Genomic DNA, 20,117 nt, shown 5'->3' with positions numbered 1-20,117 from the left:
TGAGATAATTTTTCAGGGTCACGTATTCAATTACAGGGCTTTAATGAAAACTCAATGCGTTTAAAAAACCCACCCAAAACTAAGGAAATTGATAAAGTTTCCTTTAGAAACTTTCGAAGTTGCCTTTCAGAAAGAAATAGCTTTTAAATTCTTACAGATATATGCAGTCTTGGTAGCCAGAGAAATGCTGAAACCAGAAGACGTGAAAATCGCTGAAGAAATGTGAATGTCTTCTCCCTGTCCCCTGACATTATGAGGAAGACAGAAGACGCAAACCAGTCGTAGCCAGCACAGTGCTCCTGCAAGCAGCCTGCATGAGAAGGTTAAGGAACTTGGGCAGAAATGTCCTCCTCCCTGCCTGGCAGGACCTGCAGCCCTCCTCCTCCTCAGGCCCGTGGCCACAGAGGCAAGAGCTGGTTTGTAGGAGATGGGACAAGTAGAATACAGCTGCGCGGAGGGTAGATTCTTGAGGCACAGCCGCCTCTCAAACTGGTTTAAGAGAAATGATTTAAGCTATTCCCCCTGCACACTACTTTTTTTCCGGTCCATACGTAGTCAAGCCAAATTAACCAAAGCAAACAACAACCAAGTAAATGCAAAAAGCCCTGCACCAAAAAAAGCGTGCCTACAGTACAAGAAAGGAGAAAGGTGAAAACAGGAAGAATAGAAGAAAACAGGAGTTGTAAGGACTATGGGGAAAAAAAACCCCAAAGTAAAAGAAAAGCTTAAATAAAGAGATTAAGCATATCCTGATTAATATACCCGAAGTGTTTTTAATAGTGACATGTAAGCCTAACACCTGAAGAATATTGCAAAGCTTGTTGGAAAGCAGTACCTGTCTTATTTTTAAAAAATTTTTCCACAGTAGATCTCAAAGAGTCAGAAGTCAAACCATTCCTGTTGATCAGATTACAGCCACATATCGTTATGTGGGCAATACCATTAACAATGTTGGTATTGTGGGAGTACCACAAGTACTCATTAATGCTCAAAGGTGCATTGCTCCAGACTCTTTATCACATACAGAAGGAGGAGATCCTGCTCCAAAACAGTTTAAGACAAAAATGAATGAGACCTACCATTTTAGCAAAGCATGGGAACAAAAGAGTGAAGATTTTCTTGAGTGCGTTGGGTGTGCATTTTAACTTAACAAAATTTGGAAGTAAAAGTGCCGCCTTTTTTTTTTTTTTCTTCAGTACATATTACACACCTACACCACCATCAAAAGCCCAAACTGAGAATTCAAGTTCCACTGGTATTTTTAGGCAATATAATTTATGCCATCAAGAAAGGATACAAAGTGGGGATTCCACAGTTCTTTGCTGTTGTTTCAGAAATTTCTCACAATTCATTAACACAAAGCACAGCCCATTTTCTGCATTTTCCTTCAGCAAATTTAGATATTTTCCATATCTAGCACAAAAAGTTAAAAACCAAAACTGTTTATAAAGGTTAAATACTTTTTTTAATTCCCAAAAAGCAAGAACTCATATTTAATAGGCCTGTGACAGTTAAGCTGTCATCACAAATACTATGTTATAGAAGTACACACTTCTATAAACCACACAGAAGTGGTTTAATAAAATCTACTATGCTTTATCTAGGAAGGATACACACCAAACATTTGCTACTTAGTGTTACAACTCCTCAGCTAAATTCCTTTTAGTTAAGTTTTAGAGACTGTGGTGGGGAAGGGCACGTACTCTAACACACGACTCATTTTCTTCACATACATTATTTACAATTCCATCTAAGTATATTGTATGTGTGATTATTAGCATCAGAATTAAAATATTAATGTTAAAGATAACAATCTGTGGAAGTACAGACACATTAGCTTTTCCTTCATCGTGGCTGTGCAAATTACCAGCCAAATAAAATGTTTAAATGGCATATAACTAAGCTCAGCTAAGCAGAGCCATTCAGAGAAGTAATGTGAGGAAAAAAAGACACATAACTCAGGATAATGTAATTTTACGGTAAATCTTACTAACAAGTTACAATTAGTCTCTACAACAATAAAGGATAATAACCTATATAATCCGTAAAGATCATTTAATTATGTACTAATACCTTTTGCATTTTCAAAGTTAGATTTTGTTTTCTTAAAGGTGATCTTTAGATTTAAATGGTATAAAGCACTAAGTTTATGGATTAAATATCACTGAAGTCATTTCATGAAAATCAAACAAATTGTAGAAATACACTAGGGAAATATTTTAATACTATGTACCTGACTGTCATTTCAACACCAAGCTGCTGCACAGATGAAAGGCTTTCAGTCTTCACATCTGCATCTGTGGCTAAAACAAAAGGAAAAATATAGTAAAGTATTATGATAAACATGATTTTAACTGAGTACTAATGTCAATCTTTTTTGCAGGAATACCATTTTTGGAAAATGTTTCTTATTTGAAATGAGTTTAGTCGTGTTTGCAAAGGATGCATGAAGAACCTGCATTCCTCATACACTTATACTTTTTTAATTAAAATCACATTCTTTATAAGAAAATCTTCACTTTTAGTATGGTTATCATTAGCTTTACAGCACTATGTAAACAAACTATACCTTCTTCGGAACCATTTCTTAGTACAGCGTTATCCCTTCTGGACAAGAAATGAGACAAAGCAGCATTTTCTGATCTACTTTCTTCCATTCCAGTGGCCTTAAAGTCTCCTAGCTGTGAAACCAACCTTATTAACATAAAAATTTATTTTTATATGAACTTGAAAACATTATAGCTGATAGATTTTAAAAATCCTGCATTACTATATATTGTTCTTTCACAGAGTAATATATACCCCAATCTTCTGCATTTGTTTAAATTGAAAAATCCAAGTTAGACAAATTAATAAATTATGAATTAAAGAAAGCTCTGTTGTAATATGTTCTCAATATTTTAAAATCTGAAAGGGATTAAAAATGGGGCATTGTTTCTCTTGTGTACGTATATCATCTAAGATAACTCTACCTCAGAAAAACTATAGTCCAATAATATCATGATTTACAAAGCCATGGGCTTAAACCTTTAACATACTTCTCTCAGACAAAGAGCTAATTAAAAAAAAAAAAACAAACCAACAAAACAAACAAGAACAACCAAACCAAAAAAAAACCCAAAGAAAACAGGTAAATAAATTTAAAAAACCCCAAACAACAAAACCCTAACAATCAACATAGTTTGTTAAAAGTGTAACTAATAGGTATGGCAGCAGAAGTTAAAATATATTCACATAAGTGATAAATGTAAAAATCTGATAAAGCAGATCACATGGTAACTTGATTTGTATTTTTTCTGTATCCTTCTCAGACAGATAGAGAAATCAAAATTGAAGGATTCCCTAGCTACCCATTCAGGTAAACACTCGATGTTGCTGGTAAGCAAACAAGGACTAAGGTATTAAAGATTAAATATTTACAGGTTAAGGGAAGAAATGCCTCTGGTTAGGAAAAGAATTTAAAGAAAAAAAAAATTAAGCACTCTGCTCAGATGAAGTAGGTTGAAATTTTCTTGAGGAGAATAATACAGCAAAATTACACTTGACAATGAAGCAAGGTACAATTGACAATTCAGCAGAGGAAGTACGGTAAGAAAAAAAAACTCCACTCCATTATAACTTTAATAGACGATAACGATCTAAGTGTTAGGGTCATGAGAAATTAACATTGTACTTTTGACAAATACATTTACACATAAGAAAAATCAACTGGTCTTTGAGTAAAACAAATTTATTCAAAAATCTGATGGGACTGAAATAGGAATCCCACATCAGAGAGGTCTTTTTACTCGAAGAACAGAAGTTCAAATGTATTTTGCGTAGTACACCTGCAACACACTATTTGGAAGAATACAAGTAAAACCACGGGGCATTTCAGTTAAAAACCCACGGAGATGACTGAAACAGTTCATATCTTTTTCAGCTCCTGTTCCAAGGTACCTGTTTACTCAACTGCGATTACCATGCAACAGTCAATTCATTTTCAGGTTCCTGTTTGCAATTGTGAAGGCAAGAAACATACTTATACCCTAGAAACCATGATGGAAGACAAAATGGGGAATTTGAATGAGTTTCTACGACTAATGGCTACTTCAGTCCTGGCACGACCATATTTAATGGCAGGGGAGAGGCAAGCAGTATAAACAATCTGTAAGACACAAGGAAGCCCTGCCTCCAATTTGAGGTGCATCCTCCTGCGGATGGCAACACAGGAGCTGGTATCCCAGTCCAGCAAGGGTGTAGCGAGGAACACCTGTATCACAACCCACAATCTGAGCCCAGTGTCCATTCTGTAACAGTTCACAGCAAGTACTGAATACTTGTTTCCTATTAACATTAAAAGAACACAACTGATTTCATTGATTCTCATTGCCTTTTCTTCTCTGTTGTAATAATTTCTTAGTTGCTGAAAAGGGCTTTCTCCTTATCAGTTTTCCTTTTGATATTTTACTCTGTATTGTGAAAGAAGATAAAATTAACATAGAGTTTGGACTGAATAATAATTCTATATTACATGGTACCTTATCAAGGCAAAAGCTCTTGCTTTTGTACAGCACTGTACCTGATATAATGATAGCTCCATACACTAATCAGTCAAGTCGCTGCCAATCCACAAGTCACAATGGGAACACACAAACTGTGGTTCTTTGTCCTCCATCTAAAGTTTTGATTTTCCATTTCATTTACCAATTAATAGACTCAGAAGACCAGACTTTAGAAAACTATAAAGTCATTTCGAAGACACACAGGACCACTTCCCACTGATTAAAAACTGGACCTAGAAACCTTAAATGCTCCATTAAGCCTCAAGAATTGTTATTAACAATAAATGGAATATTGAAATACTGCATATTGCAATCCATGCATAAAAAATTGACTAGTAAGTTTGCAGGAGTATGTTGTGACTGTACTATTGTAATGATGCTCATGATATCTCTGAGTTAATACACTGAATTAAATTTTCTACAAAACTCATTTGACTGATATTTATTAATACACCTGATACAACTGTCTTGAAACACAATGGGTTTCGTAACAGAAGGCATTGACAGATCAATTTTCTAAATAAGAATGCTGTTTATCCTCAAACAAAGGACAGAACACCTCTCTGAACCATGAATTAGATAACAGCATGATACAGCACTGTGGCTATTATTAAATGGAATGAACAACGTGCTTTGGAAACTTCCTTTTTATTTATCTAACAAATCAAAAATTCTATGTTGAACAGGTATTTTACACTTCTTTCTTTAAAAATATAAACCACTGTAAAATAGAAATTAAGCCAAAATGAAATTAGTGACTTGAAGGATATCAGAATTCTCTAGGAGCCAATTTACAATTAAAAAAATATTATTATGGAAAGTTGACTTTATCTCTCATTCTAAAATGCACAAAAAACCCCACAACTGTAAGTATAGACCATTTTTAACTGTAAATGTTATTTTCTTTTTTTTTAGCCATACGACTGCTCTTTATATTAGCAAGCTACCATACATACTTCAGATAAGCTAATCATAAGAAATGTTAGTATGCCTGCTCTCAAATCTTTTTTTTTTAAATTCACTATTTAATACACTCTTTCTCATTCAGAAGAGAAAATGCTTCATTTGAAACATCAAGGATTGCAAACTATTAATTACCAGTGATAACTTTAAACGACCACAAAAAAACCCCAAACAACAACACTACGCATAAAAAATTGTAATTATCTTTTTCTACAGTAAAGAAGTACTTCTTTTTATCATTTGGTAATCTTCCTGTTGTTTCCAACCTTTCTACCTCTAAATCAAACTCAGTGATCCATAAGGAGCCAAAAAGAGAGATAATTAGGACCCTTGTTGCTTGAATAGGGGGGATTAGCGAGGGTAGGGAGCAGGGCAAAAAATGGCAGAGGCCTCATGGAGCAACTTGTCCCACCTGGTTCGGTTAGCCTTAATCGGGGATTCCTACGTAAAGCGTGCTTCACTCCTATTGCTTATCTTATAAAAAAATGTTTCTATAAATATATTATATCTTTTATCTTATAGAAAAAGTTCCCATAAACACATTAGCAACAAAAGGCGGGCTAAGGAGAATCTCCATCCTTTATTGGATACGGGGGGAAACACAGTGACAAAGGATGAGGAAAAGGCTGTGGTATTTAATGCCTTCTTTGCCTCAGTCTTTAGTAGTAAGACCAGTTGTTCAGCCCCCTGAGCTGGACGATAGGGACGAGGAGCAGAATGAAACCCCCATAATCCAAACAGAAATGGTTAGTGACCTGCTACACCACTCAGACACACACACAAGTCTATGGGGACGGATGGGATCCACCCAAGAGTATTGAGGGAGCAGGTGGAAGTGCTCACCAAGCCACCTTCCATCATTTACCAGCAGTCCTGGCTAACGGAGCAAGTCCCAGTTGACTGGAGGGTTAGCAAATGTGACGCCCATCTACAAGAAGGGCATGAATGAGGATCGGGGGAATTACAGGCCTGTCAGTCTGACCTCAGTGCCAGGGAAGGTTACGGAGCAGATCAAATGAGTGCCATCACGTGGCATATACAGGACAACCAGGTGATCAGGCGCAGTCAGCATGGATTCATGAAAGGCAGGTCCTGCTTGACTAACTTGACCTCCTTCTATGACAAGGGGACCCCCTTAGTGGATGAGTGAAAGGCTGTGGATGTTGCCTCCCTACACTTCAGCAAAACCTTTGACACCATTTCCCACAGCATTCTCCTGGAGAAACCGGCTGCTCATGGCTTGGACAGGTGTACTCTTCTCTGGGTAAAAAACTGTCCGGATGACCGGGCCCAAAGAGTTGTGGTGAATGGAGTTAAATCCAGTGGATGGGTGGTCACAGGCTTGGGGAAGAGACAAGGCTTGGGTGAGACATAGTACTGTTACGTTAACGGTTAGATTTGATGATCTTAACTTGATGATGGAGTTGCGACCGAGAAGTCGTCATACATTTCTCACTATATTCTCTTCAGCCATTTTGCTACCATTTTTTGATGGCATCATCTCCTCCACCAGGCTACTCATCTAGAGCACTTCTGACAGTGTGAATCTTATACACATTGTTAGAATGGTCTATAAAGAAATCCCACGTCAAAGAAAAGTATTATTATTGTTGGATTTGAGCTGTGAATGGAGACAATAATTGCTGGACAATGTTGTTGGCTTCTCATCATAGCTAGGTAATCCCATGTGCAATTCCACCTTGACCACTCAAAGTATCTGTTATGTCATCAGTACACTTATAACAATCTAAGATCAGAATTTTCATATCAGGAACTTCTCTATGTATTGATCATCACAAATACTCAAGCTATTTTTGGCAGCAACATCATTAAGAACGAACATATTTTCTTCCAGTTGCATATAAACTAGCAAAGGGCAAAATCCTTTTTGCTAACGGCATCTTTAAACTGGGCACACATAATCTTTAAAGAAGTGCATTCATCAAACGATGCAGGAAGAAGGGAAGCAGGCCCTTCCTTCTCCTTGCCTTTCAGCCTAATTAGGGGGTGTATTCCTGTATTTCTCATTTGCTACTCCTTTCGATCAGCTCTATACTGATTGGTGTTTTTAAAATTTCTCAGTTCATTACCCGATACACCTGAACCTTTGAAGATTAAGAGCTCATTAAATGGCAGAAAGTCCCTATGAGATTTTGTTCAGCCAGAGAACTAAGCCTCATCTAGAGAAGGAATACACCGTGACATTTGAGTGTTATGGCCAAGACCTGAAATCCCTCAGGTTCTGTCCCTTTGGCCGTACATGGCAGAGCTGTTTCAGAGACAAAGTTAGGTGGAAACAGAGAACTCAACTGCAAGGTCATCTGCACAACCAGAGCTACCAAAAAAAACCCAGTTGAACCTGAACGGTCGTAGCATACCCAAGTTTGGGAAGTCTGCAACACATGGTGGAGATCAATTTAGAAGTCCAGACACTAATAGATTAGATGACTCTCTAAATGGAAGTCTCTGAGAAATAGGTTTATTGGAACCTTAAGAAAACTAATATATTTCCACAAAGCATTTATGTTGCAATGATAACAACAGGAAGAGCAAGCGGCTATTTTAGGAACTTCATATCCCTAATGAGTAATGCCTATTTTACTACTATAGCAAATTTCAGTTTCTTACCATCCTATTGCCTGTTAAAGCTAGACACCAATGATTTGGTTTTCAATGGTTATGGGTTTTTTTAAGGAGAAACAAAAATAAAAGCAAACTAGAAAGTATTCATTCTGGGAAAGAGGATAGACAGAGTCCATTAACATTTAACATACATATTGTATGTTATTTTACTCATCTGAATCCACATCACAGCAGTATCATTGCTGCTAGCAGAAAGTAAACTTCAAGTAAGATTTGTGCTACTGTTTATAATTAAACGCTGCAACTGCATAGTGGTTTATCAGATATTTTTCTTTCTCTCTTATCCTGAAAATGATAACAACCCAAACTAATTTGATTTTTCCATATTTGCAAATTTTATAATAGACTAAAATCCCGAGGGATTCCATAGCAGATGGATGACTGTGTTATTCTAATTACAACTACCTACGGGTTTAGAAAGCTGTCATTTTTTAAGATAATCAATTTCTCATTTCAAGAAAAATGATAAACACTGAATATCTATGCATTGTAGTGAATCCACCTTCATGAAAATCATGTCTTCTCTTCATTAAAATTAAACAACTGTTAGAAACTGGTTTTCAGTTCCTCAGACCCAAATTTATTCAAGGGAATAAATGCACTTGCCAAGTGCATGTCTGGCTTACTTAGATGTGCAGCTAGAAAGATGCATCTGGAATACAGTTTACCTTCTAAAAACTCATTAGCTTTACCTAATTCAGAAACATATCTCTACTGTAACAGCAGTTTTAGGATTTAGTTTAGATAGCACGTACACATACATATATGGAAAAGATACTGTGAAATAACATGGCATTCAATAATTAATTGTTCTCCTTGGAGAAACTCCAGCCCCTCATACACATTAGCAAAAAATCCTGGGAAACGTACACAAATCTGATCAATCACTATTAAATCAGTGAGAGAATGAGAAACCTAATTTTAAGTAAATAAAGTCCCCAGCAGGACTAGGGAAGTGATTGTACCTCTGTACTCAGCACTGGTGAAGCCCCACCTTGAGTACTGTGTCCAGTTTTGGGCACCTCAGTACAAGAGGGACATCGAGGTGCTGGAGCGTGTTCAGAGAAAGACAACGAAGCTGGTGAGGGGTTTAGAGCACCAGTCTTATGAGGAGCAGCTGAGGGAACTGATGTTGTTTACCTGGAGAAAAGGAGGCTGAGGGGAGACCTTATCACTCTCTACAACTACCTGAAAGGAGGTTGTAGAGAGGTGGGGGTCGGCCTCTTCTCCCAAATAACAGGTGATAGAACAAGAGGAAACGGCCTCAAGTTGCACTAGGGGAGGATGATACTGGATATTAGGAAAAATTTCTTCACCGAAAGGGCTGTCAAACATTAGAACAGGCTGCCCAGGGAAGTGGTTGAGTCACTACCCCTGTAGATATTTAAGACGTGTAGATATGGTGCTGAGGGACATGGTTTAGTAGTAATTTGGCAGTGTTAGGTTAATGGTTGGACTTGATGATCTGAAAGGTCTCTTCCAACCAAAACGATTCTATGATTCTATAAAGATTTGAGTCTGGGTTTTTTGTCCCTTCTGTAGAAACATAGGAAGACGTGGCTTCTTAAAGCACATTCCCTGTCTTCATTGGAATGCCACACTGTATGTTTCATGCTGTAAAAAAACCTGAAATGAGCGTAAATGTAGCTATGCAATCAAGCCCTTTTACTGTTCCAGAGTGGAGCATGATCATAGATTCAATTTTAGAGCCAGATTTTTGTTTTACTTTCATGTCAACCAGCACGAAATTATCGGTCTGAACTAGTTTCCCTGGGCAACACTCACTGCTACGCCTCTCTGAAAAAGGTGCTACGAAATTTTAGTAATTATTTTCCTATAAAACTTAAAAGAAACACTTGATGAAATACATGCTGCTTGCCTGAGCAACATTCTTTCCTGGACTGGAGAACTCTTCACAAAATGTCTCTGTGATAATGGTGTTGCTGAATGGGAAAAAAGTAGTAAGACACCACCAGCCCTTTGCCTACATTTTACGTCAGGTTTTTACCACCAGACTTCTGACTACCTCTGAGAAGGCTTCTTCTCACTCTCCCATTTCCAAGCTTGTCTTCAGTAAAACACATGAAATATCAAGAGTATTTTTAGAAAATTGTTTGTCAGCCAACCCTTTAAATTTTGGAACTTTTATTTGAGAGCTGAACAGGAGAACTTATCCAGAATTAATGTCCAATAGTGCCTGTGTAAGAGTGAATGAAAAAAAAAATATTCAGAAATACAAAAAGGAGTGTAATACAGACTGGGTTAGTTTATCACAGAAAGAAAATCAGTCAAGCTCAAGAAAATCAAACTTTTACTATACTATCTTTTGTTTTGTTTCTGTATCTATTCTTTGGGATTTTCCATTCTAAAAAATTAATTTAATGTATGCAATTGTTACAGGATTTCCAAACCTGGTGTTTCTTCAAAGTTGGCATTAAATTTTAGATAAATAGTGTTGCTGCCACTTCCACCTAATCAGTGGTTCATAGTGAAATTCCACATCAATGAAGTAGAAGATCCAGGTTCAACCTTCCTGAACGTGTTTGAAATCCTAGCTTTGAACAAAAGGTTGGGAAGAGTGGATTGAAACTAAGGTACCTGACACATAAGTAAACAGAGCATGGACCACTGCTTCCCTTCATTAGAGTTTTTCCACACTGAGTGGAAGCACTTAGCTGCTACAATTAAGAAACAGCAAGATGCTGTCTTTGCTGGGCAAGACATCCACTTGGAGACTGCACAGTTAGATGTCTGTTCCTCCTCTAGTTAGTTTTTGCCACCTCCAAACCAAGCGGGTTTTCCTGGTTTTCTAACAGGAAACACTTAAGATAACCTTGAAAATTTATGTCTGCGGGCTATACTGTTCTCCAAAGAAATGCAAGATAGACATTCCCCATGACAGAAAAGAAAACTACACCTGGGCCTTCCATCCCACCAGAGAATGCGTGATACTTCGAACTGTGACCTAAAAAGAGTGGTGTACAGAGAGGAGCAGGAGGGGCATTCTAGGTTTCAAGTAAATCTTTTATGTCATGAAGACATTGTGTGGGCTTTTAACCATCAAAATCATTTGAATTGGGAAGTTTCAGAAACATGTATATAGCAAGACTTATGAGTCCATGAAGAGATTCTTGTTGCTCATTATGCCTCTGGAGTAGTTGAAAAGTAAATGACAAACTAATGCAAGACCAAAACAAAACAAACCCTTAAGGATCTTTTAAGGAAAAATAAAATAGTGACAGAAAGAACTGCCACTTCAGCAACTCTCTTCATTAAGCAAAGAGAGAGATCTCAAATAAAATTAAAGAGTTTTCCATTAGCAGCTTTCAGAACGTAAAGGCCACTACGTAAAGGAAAGAGATCCTCTAAATTACCAAACAGGTTTTATGCTTTGAAACTTCAAAGGCAAGCCTGAAGTCTCCAAGGACACTGTATTTGCATCCTATGGATGTGAGAATAAAATACCAGTATAAATAACAGACTGTCCTCAAAGCAGGCTTGGTTCTCCAGAATTAGTGGCAGAATAAGTACTCTAAATGCCTGAACTACAACCTAAGAGAAAAGTCCTCGACAGATAGTAAAGAATGAAAGTGCATTTTCCAGCAGATATTAACAATGCTTCTAAATCTAATTTTGCAAATTCTTCAAAATATCAAAATGTATCACTTTGCACTCAGAATAAATTCACTTTATCGTTCATCCTCTATTCTTGGCTGTAAGCACGACACCTGTACAAAACTAACACTCAGATTACTCTGTCAACAATAGCAGTTCTTTAATATATATCCTTTAATGCAATATAAATTGCATAGCTTTGGGTTGATTATGTATTATGGGGCTTTCAAAAGATGAGCCAGATTGCTTACACCATCGTAAATGTTTATGCCACCAGCTTTGCAAATCATTCTATAATAGGTGTGAACAAATACTTTGAATCATACCCTCACCTGTTCTGCATCTCCATCTTTCCATTACACATACAGAAATGTGAAAGCCTGTCACTAATAATCATCTGTACTGTTTACTCAAGCACATCATCTTTTGCTCCAAAACGAGCTATTTCCCTCCAGTTAAGTACTGAATTTCTGAGTTTTTAAAGAATATATTAAAGAACCCTAAAAATGCTACAGATACATTCAAAAGGGAAGTAATTTAAATATAAAGAGGCTGTATGGCAATAAATTATTAGGAAACTGACCTTTATAGTTTCCCATGCTGAAATAACAATCCGATCGGCTTTCCGAAAGATGTGACACGAACTTTTCAATTAATTCCGCCAAAACTGCAAAAAGTAAAAATCCATTAAAACATTGGAGACAACGTACAATATGTGGAACTACATTACCTAACAAAATGACAATATGTGAGAAACTAAAGCTATTTGAATTGCTGCATGTTTACTCATGTTTTTATGGGGGAACAATTCAAAGCAAGCATTGCGCTTTTGCATTCCTAACACTATTCCTAACTTAAATTAAATTTTAATAGCTTAACTGAGAATATATTCAGTGTAAATAGAAAGAGAATCCTATATTATCTTTACATCCTCCACGGATTACTTCAGAATTTGTTACATGGTTTCAATATGAAATGAAAATTAGCTATAATTAAACCACAATATCTTACCATATTTGTCTATGTATGTAGACAGGAAAGAAAAAAAAAAAAAACAAACCTGAAAAAAAAACCCACAACCACCCACACACAACAAAAACCCCACATCATCCCAAAATGATGCTAACAGGTCATTTACCTGGACCTGAGCAAAGCCTTTGACACTGTCCCGCATGACATCCTGGTCTCCAAGCTGATAAAATATGGGTTTGATGGACTGACAATTCAGTGGATAAAGAACTGGCTTGACAGCCACACCCAAAGAGTGGCTGTCAATGGGTCCATGTCCAAGTGGAGGCCAGTGACAAGTGGAGTCCCTCAAGGATCAGTACTGGGACCGGTCTTGTTTAACATCTTCATCAGCGACATGGACAGTGGCATAGAGAGCACCCTCAGCAAGTTTGCCGACGACACCAAGCTGCGTGGGGTGGCCGACACGCTGGTGGGAAGGGATGCCATCCAGAGGGACCTTGACAGGCTGGAGAGGTGGGCCCATGCCAACCTCATGAAGTTCAACAAGACCAAGTGCAAGGTCCTCCATCTGGGTCAGGGCAATCCCAAGCACCGATATAGGCTGGGCAGCGACTGGCTTGAGAGCAGCCCTGAAGAAAAGGACTTGGGGGTGCTGGTGGACGAGAGGCTCAATGTGAGCTGTCAGTGTGCACTAGCAGCCCAGAAAGCCAGTTGTATCCTGGGCTGCATCAGGAGAAGCGTGGCCAGCAGGGCGAGGGAGGGGATTCTCCCCCTCTACTCCACTCTCGTGAGACCCCACCTGGAGTACTGCGTCCAATTCTGGAACCCCTACTACAAGAAAGATATGGACGTGCTGGAACATGTCCAGAAAAGGGCCACAAGGATGATCAGAGGGCTGGAGCACCTCTCCTATGAGGACAGACTGAGAGAGTTGGGGTTGTTGAGAAAAGAAGGCTCCGGGGAGACCTTATAGAGGCCTACCAGTACCATAAGGGGGCCTACAAGAAAGCTGGTGAGAGACTTTTTAGGATGTCAGGTAATGGTAGGACTAGAGGGAATGGATTAAAACTAGAGATGGGACGATTCAGACTGGACATTAGGAAGGAGTTCTTCACCATGAGGGTGGTGAGACACTGGACCAGGTTGCCCAGAGCAGTGGTGGAAGCCCCATCCCTGGAAGTTTTTAAGGCCAGGCTGGATGGGGCTCTGAGCAACTTGATCTAGTGGGCGGCGTCCCTGACCGTGCCCATCTCCCACCTTAACAGGATGTTCACCAGGAAGGTAGGCAGACCTCTCAATGACTTATCATTAGGAAAAAACTGTTCCTGATTCCTCAGTTCTGCAAGTTTGGGGCTATGGCAACTGAGCACACTGACGCCTTACAGATGGAAACGAAGGATACCAGGAAGCCTTTACACATGCTGCATGGAGGGAGCCCATATTGAGATGAGCCATATTAAGAATTTCAGATAGCAACAATGAACATTTTTTACAAGTAAATACTATCCCCAAACAGGATTTAAAGAACAGTGATATAACATTCTTTTCACACTAAACCAAGCAAAGAAGTGTATTTAGAGAGTAATGAGTGCTGCTACCCATGAGATTTCCTGTTTTAAGAGGCCGCATGTCACCATGTCCTTGGCAGCAGCTCAATTTAATAGCACGGAAGCTTCAGCCCGTAGTCACCCATTCCTGTGCATAACTCCATGCGTTCATAGGTAGTTTTGCTGGTTTTAGACAGAATAATTCCACTAAACCATTTAAGTGGATAGCTGTACAAACAGCTGTAGCAGCAGAAGTAAGGCATAACAATCTGTGGTGAAGGTGGCGATGGAAAAAGCTAGAAAACTCTTGAACCAGCCTTGCTGACAGGAAAACTAACACAGGAGACTGCAGTGCAAGCTCTTTCACGCGTGAGGAGGAGAAGGAAGATGGCAGAACCTCCACCCGCAGTCTGATGCTTGTTATGCCAAAAAAATAATGAAGAAAAAAGATACCATAAAGGCAATTAACTCTTCTTCCAATCATTTTAAGCTAACATGCTGACATTAAAACATTATTTTTTTTCTTCTTGATTAGTTGTTTAAAACATTTACAGAAATTAATTTACAGTGAATGAGTCCAGAAAAATTTTTAAAAGGTTGAGTTTTGGTAATACTATGTTGATGGGTAGGGCAAGGCAAAAAGAAGTTTCACTACAACACTTAAGCAAGGATTTACAGTTAGAGTAACCATTTCAAACAGTAACAAAATCAATTTTGCATTGCAAATGACTACTAAATCAAAACAAAAAAAAATTACATGTGTAATTTATATTCTTATGCATTTTTATGAAGAGAAGAAACTGCTAATTAAACATAATATAGCTATTTTTAATAACGGCTAATAAACCACATGGGGATAGCAAAAAGCAATTTATTTTATAGAAGAGCAACAGTTTATTCATTTTGTGAGAATAAACAATCTCACTAATCTTCACTAACTCGCTTACTGGAATTTGGTCCACAAACAATATAACAAATATTTGCGTGAAATGAGAAAAGGTGTGTATATCTGGAGCTCTAGATAGCAAGGAGCAGAAATTAAACTTAAAATTTGTAACGAACTAGATGTTTACTGTATGATTATTAGTATTGTGAGTACTTAAATATACCATACTATAATAACAAACAGGAACTATGTTTAAAAGACTAAAATACCACGTAATTCAGAAAAATTTAAAACCAAGTCAGAACATTGTACATTTCTTCCCTTTTTGTTGGAAGGCATCCACACGCTTGACCTAGCAGTCGAATATTTCAGTTCAGTGCTTGAGTTAATGGGAGAAGTGACAGCTCAACTGCTAAGCAATTTTTTGAAACTCAAGCACTAAATTGATTTCCACCATTTGAAAGTACTTATCTAAATGCCTACCAGGATCTTTGAAAAGCTTTTCATCAAGTTTGAGAGAAGACGACACACACAAGAATTTATCAAAACAAATGTGGTTAATACATAAATAGAGGGTTTTCACAGGACATTGTCTCTTCCAAAAGAATGTCTATGTAAAATGACAAGTAGTTATTTTAATTTTTGCCTTTTAATACTAAATCATTTAGCTGCCATTTGGACACTCCCTGAAAATATCTATAAAGGTGGAAACTGGCTCAGTGATTTTTCATTGAACTGGAAAAGTGGGCAAAAGAAATTCAGGACAGTTCATTGTACAGTACAGTCAGTATTGTTGTAAAAGCCCACATTCTCATGCAAAAGTTATGTTCAGAGACAGAGACTAGTAGTGTTGTGGCCTACCAACTCAGTGAAAATGTTAATTTTCTTAAATTATGGTAGCTTGGCTGTATTAACATTGAAGTTTTTAAGAGACTGGCAATTACTTCATGCCAATTTAATGCACACATCCAAAATAAAGAGAATTTTAATTTAATAGTGTGTAATCACATAAAAAAATAAAGAGTTTTGAAATTCCCTAAATGATTGCAGTATTCTCATAAAATACCTGAATTCTTGCAGGATTTTTTTTTTCCTTGAAGAACTAATGTACAAAGGGAAGGTAATCAAAACGCGTCCTAAACTGCATAAGAACAGTGATTAAAAAAATTCATATGATTAAAACTGTTTTAATTGGTAACCACCATGAGAGGTTATCTAATTCCTGCTCTCAAAGTTTTAAGTCAAAAAGGTCAAAAACTGCAAAAGCATCAGATTTTTTTAGATCCTCTAATGCAACTAGTGTTACTGGATCATACTCTATACCAACTCACAGATGCTTCAGAGGAGTTTAAAAGAAAAAAAACTTCCTTAAGTTTCCACGCTTGACTTGTGTTAGAAGTTAAAAATTCAAGAGTGAAAACCTTGGACAGCTGACTTCTTTGTAAGAGTAATGTCAGAAATTTTCAACTCCACCACCCATACTTCAGTTTAATAAATCTGTGAAAAACACAGTTGGCAATTCCATACTTCATGGCAACAATAAGGAGGACTTTTTTGAATTTCTAAGATAATGAGTCTTTCAATTATTGTACCTTGAAATGGCAAAGGAACAACCTGCATTTTCTTTGAAAAGAAGAAAACAAGATAATAAAAATTCTGACAGTGCTTCCATTAGATATGAAGGTTGCATATCTTATACTAATATACAAGTATCTTCCTTATTAATGGAAAAAACAGCCTTTCAAATCCTAATCAAATGTCATAATCTTCACACACGGGCATGCACACTCACGTGCACTTACACTGCTTACAGGATATTCCTTTGGAAGTTGCTCCAAACTGGCTTGAGGGACGGAAGAAAAAAGTTTTGATCTGCAATTGTTCTTCCTGCATAAGATGAAAGACCCGCTGTTCCACCCTAATTCTGAAACAAGCCTCTTTGAAAAATCAAATAAGGATATAAAAAGGTAAACATCTTCTCTGTATCATTCTTAAAACCTCTTTTGCAAATGCAAGATTTTTAAATTGGTCATACTAAAAAATGAATGCAGACCACAGGCAGAATCTAGATCTCATTGAGTGATCTTCAAGGCAGAAGATTTGGTCCATATTTACAAAAAAAAAAAAAAAAAATATTCAAACTGAGCTTAGAAAATCTGTGCTCTTCTCACAGCGAAGAATAAGCTCCTCTGAGGATTAATTCAGAATGGAAATCTAATGCAGTTACCCTGATTTGTCTTTTTGAAATCATAGCCGATAGAATTCTCTCTCACATACTTAACAAGAGAGCTTACAGAAGACTACTATGCAAGACTAAAGTTAGTCAAATCTTCTTTAGCTGGACCTAATGAAGACTGAAATTTAAATAATTTTCTCCTTAAAAAAAGGAGCAACATGCTAGTAATGACTCTAACAATGTCATATTTCATTGCCTTTGAATCCAGATCTTTTTCATCAAAAACTGAAGTCCCTATTATCTTTACTTGTATATATCTTACTATATATACAGACCAAGTGATGACAACTGAGATACCTTCCTTGTTGAGATTCTAATAGCTGTAAAGTGTCCTTTGATATAAGCTACATTTCCAATGCCTCATTAGGTTATTTTGATAAACTGCCCAAGTTTAGCATTTTGTTATCCTGAATAAAAAAAACCCACAACCATACACAACAGTCATACCTACTTAAAATATCCACCTTTTTGGTTCTTCATCCTATGGGGAAAGTTCTACAGTTACTTTTAACTTTTTGCAGCAATCGCTAAAGGCTGCAGCACACAAATCACAGAATCACAGAATGGTTTGGGTTGGAAGGGACCTTAAAGATCATCTAGTTCCAACCCCCTGCCAGGGGCAGGGACACCTCCCACTAGACCAGGCTGCTCAAAGCCCCATCCAGCCTGGCCTTGAACACTTCCAGCGATGGGGCATCCACAACTTCTCTGGGCAACCTGTTCCAGTGCCTCACCACCCTCACAGTAAAGAATTTCTTCCTGACATCTAATCTAAATGTACCCTCTTTCAGTCTGAAGCATTACACTCCCTGATAAAGAGTCCCTCCCCATCGTTCCTGTAGGCCCCCTTTAGGTACTGGAAGGCTGCTATAAGATCTCCTCAGAGCTTTCTCTTCTCCAGGCTGAACAACCCCAACTCTCTCAGCCTGTCCTCATAGCATAGGTCCTCCAGCCCTCTGATCATCTTCATGGCCCTCCGCTGGCCCCGTTCCAACGGGTCCATGTCCTTCTTGTGTTGAGGACTCCAGAGCTGGACGCAGTACTCCAGGCGGGGTCTCACCAGAGCACAGCAGAGGGGCAGAATCACCTCCCTCAACCTGCTGGCCACACTTCTCCTGATGCAGCCCAGGATACGGTTGGCTCTCTGGGCTGCAAGTGCGGACTGCCTGCTCATGTTGAGCTTATACACCAGCACCCCCAAGTCCTTTTCAGGGCTGCTCTCAAGCCTTTCTCCACCCAACATGTATTTGTGCCTGGGATTGCCATGACCCAGGTGCAGGACCTTACACTTGGCCTGGCTGAACTTCATGAGGTTTGCCCAGGCCCACTTCTCAAGTCAAAGTCCCTCTGGAGGGCATCCCTTCCCTCCAGTGTGTCGACCGTGCCACACAGCTTGGTGTCATTGGCAAACTTGCTGAGGGTGCACTCAATCCCACTCTCTGTCACCAACAAAGATGTTAAACAGAACTGGTCCCAGTACTGATGCCTGGGGAGCGCCACTCGTCACTGGTTTCCATGTGGACATTGAGCCATTGACTGCAACCCTTTGTGTGCGGCCATCTAGCCACTTCCTTATCCACAGAGTGGTCCATCCATCAAATCCATGCTTTTCCAATTTAGAGACCAGGATGTTGTGTGGGACAGTGTCAAACGCTTTGCACAAGTCCAGGTAGATGACATCGGTTGCTCTCCCCTTATCTACCAGTGCTGTGGCAACATCATAGAAGGCCACCACATTTGTCAGGCACAATTTGCCTTTGGTGAAGCCATGTTGGCTATCACCAATCACCTCCTTATTTTCCATGTGCCTTAGCAGAGTTTCCAGGAGGATCTGCTCCATGATCTTGCCAGGCACAGAGGTGAGACTGACCAGTCTGTAGTTCCCTGGGTCATCCTTTTTTCCCTTTTTGAAAATGGGGGTTATGTTTCCCCTTTTCCAATCAGCAGGAACTTCACCAGACGGCCGTGACTTTTCAAATATAATGGAAACTGGCTTGGCGACTACATCTGCCAGCTCCTTCAGGACCCATGGATGGATTTCATCTGGTCCCATGGACTTATGCACCTTCAGGTTCCTCAGATGGTCCCGAACCTGATCTTCTCCTACAGTGGGCAGTTCTTCATTTTCATAGACCCTGCCTTTGCATTCTGCAATTTGGGTGGTGTGGTTGGAGCCCTTGACGGTGAAGACTGAGGTGAAAATGTCACAAACAATGACGCTGTCTCAAAGGATCATAGTATTTTTCATCAGCATGTTTTGGCAGAGCTACCCCAGATGATGCAGAGTTCACAAAGCATTAATGGATTCCAGAACACGGTGTTGATCACAACCACTCTGCTTTCATCAACCATTTAACTTGTAAAAAATGAAGACAAATCCTGTGTTTTCCAGTAAGATCTCATATGCAATTTCAAGAGCTGCTATGTTTTTTGTATCTTTGAAGTCATTAATAGTTGATGAGACTAGAAGAACAACTTCCTCAAGATGAAAATTACCTTAAAAAAGAAATATGCCTCCCACATGTTTTTTTTTGTTTGGTTGTGTTTTTTTTAAGAACAAACAGTTTGGAGGTAAATTAGGCCCTAAAGAATACTGGTGATCTACGTCTGGATTCCTGATGGAGATATTGCATGGAAACTCTGCATGACTCCATGGAGCAAGTAATTTTAGCTGAGTTTACTATCCCTATCCATACCCACATATGGATATA

At 38.5% G+C, this 20,117-nt stretch overlaps 1 protein-coding gene across 4 annotated transcripts in view; it reads right to left on the bottom strand.

Moving 5' to 3' along the window:
• TBC1D32 (TBC1 domain family member 32) overlaps nucleotides 1-20,117 on the bottom strand; it is an 87,850-nt gene that overhangs the window by 6,889 nt on the left and 60,844 nt on the right. For 3 of the 4 annotated variants that reach the window (XM_074580853.1, XM_074580854.1, XM_074580855.1), the window contains 4 exons: nucleotides 12,349-12,432; nucleotides 2,234-2,303; nucleotides 1,298-1,413; nucleotides 156-310 (listed from right to left, as the gene is read on the bottom strand). In XM_074580853.1, the coding sequence (XP_074436954.1) occupies nucleotides 156-310; nucleotides 1,298-1,413; nucleotides 2,234-2,303; nucleotides 12,349-12,432 (425 nt within the window). Of the gene's footprint in view, nucleotides 1-155; nucleotides 311-916; nucleotides 1,039-1,297; nucleotides 1,414-2,233; nucleotides 2,304-12,348; nucleotides 12,433-20,117 lie in introns of those variants that run through there. The other variant, XM_074580856.1, reaches the window with a different exon arrangement.

The sequence above is a fragment of the Larus michahellis genome, chromosome 3, assembly GCF_964199755.1.
Source record: "Larus michahellis chromosome 3, bLarMic1.1, whole genome shotgun sequence".
Classification (NCBI taxonomy): Eukaryota; Metazoa; Chordata; class Aves; order Charadriiformes; family Laridae; genus Larus; species Larus michahellis.
Note: the sequence above shows the minus strand (reverse complement) of the source record. Positions and strands in the feature narration are given on the sequence as shown.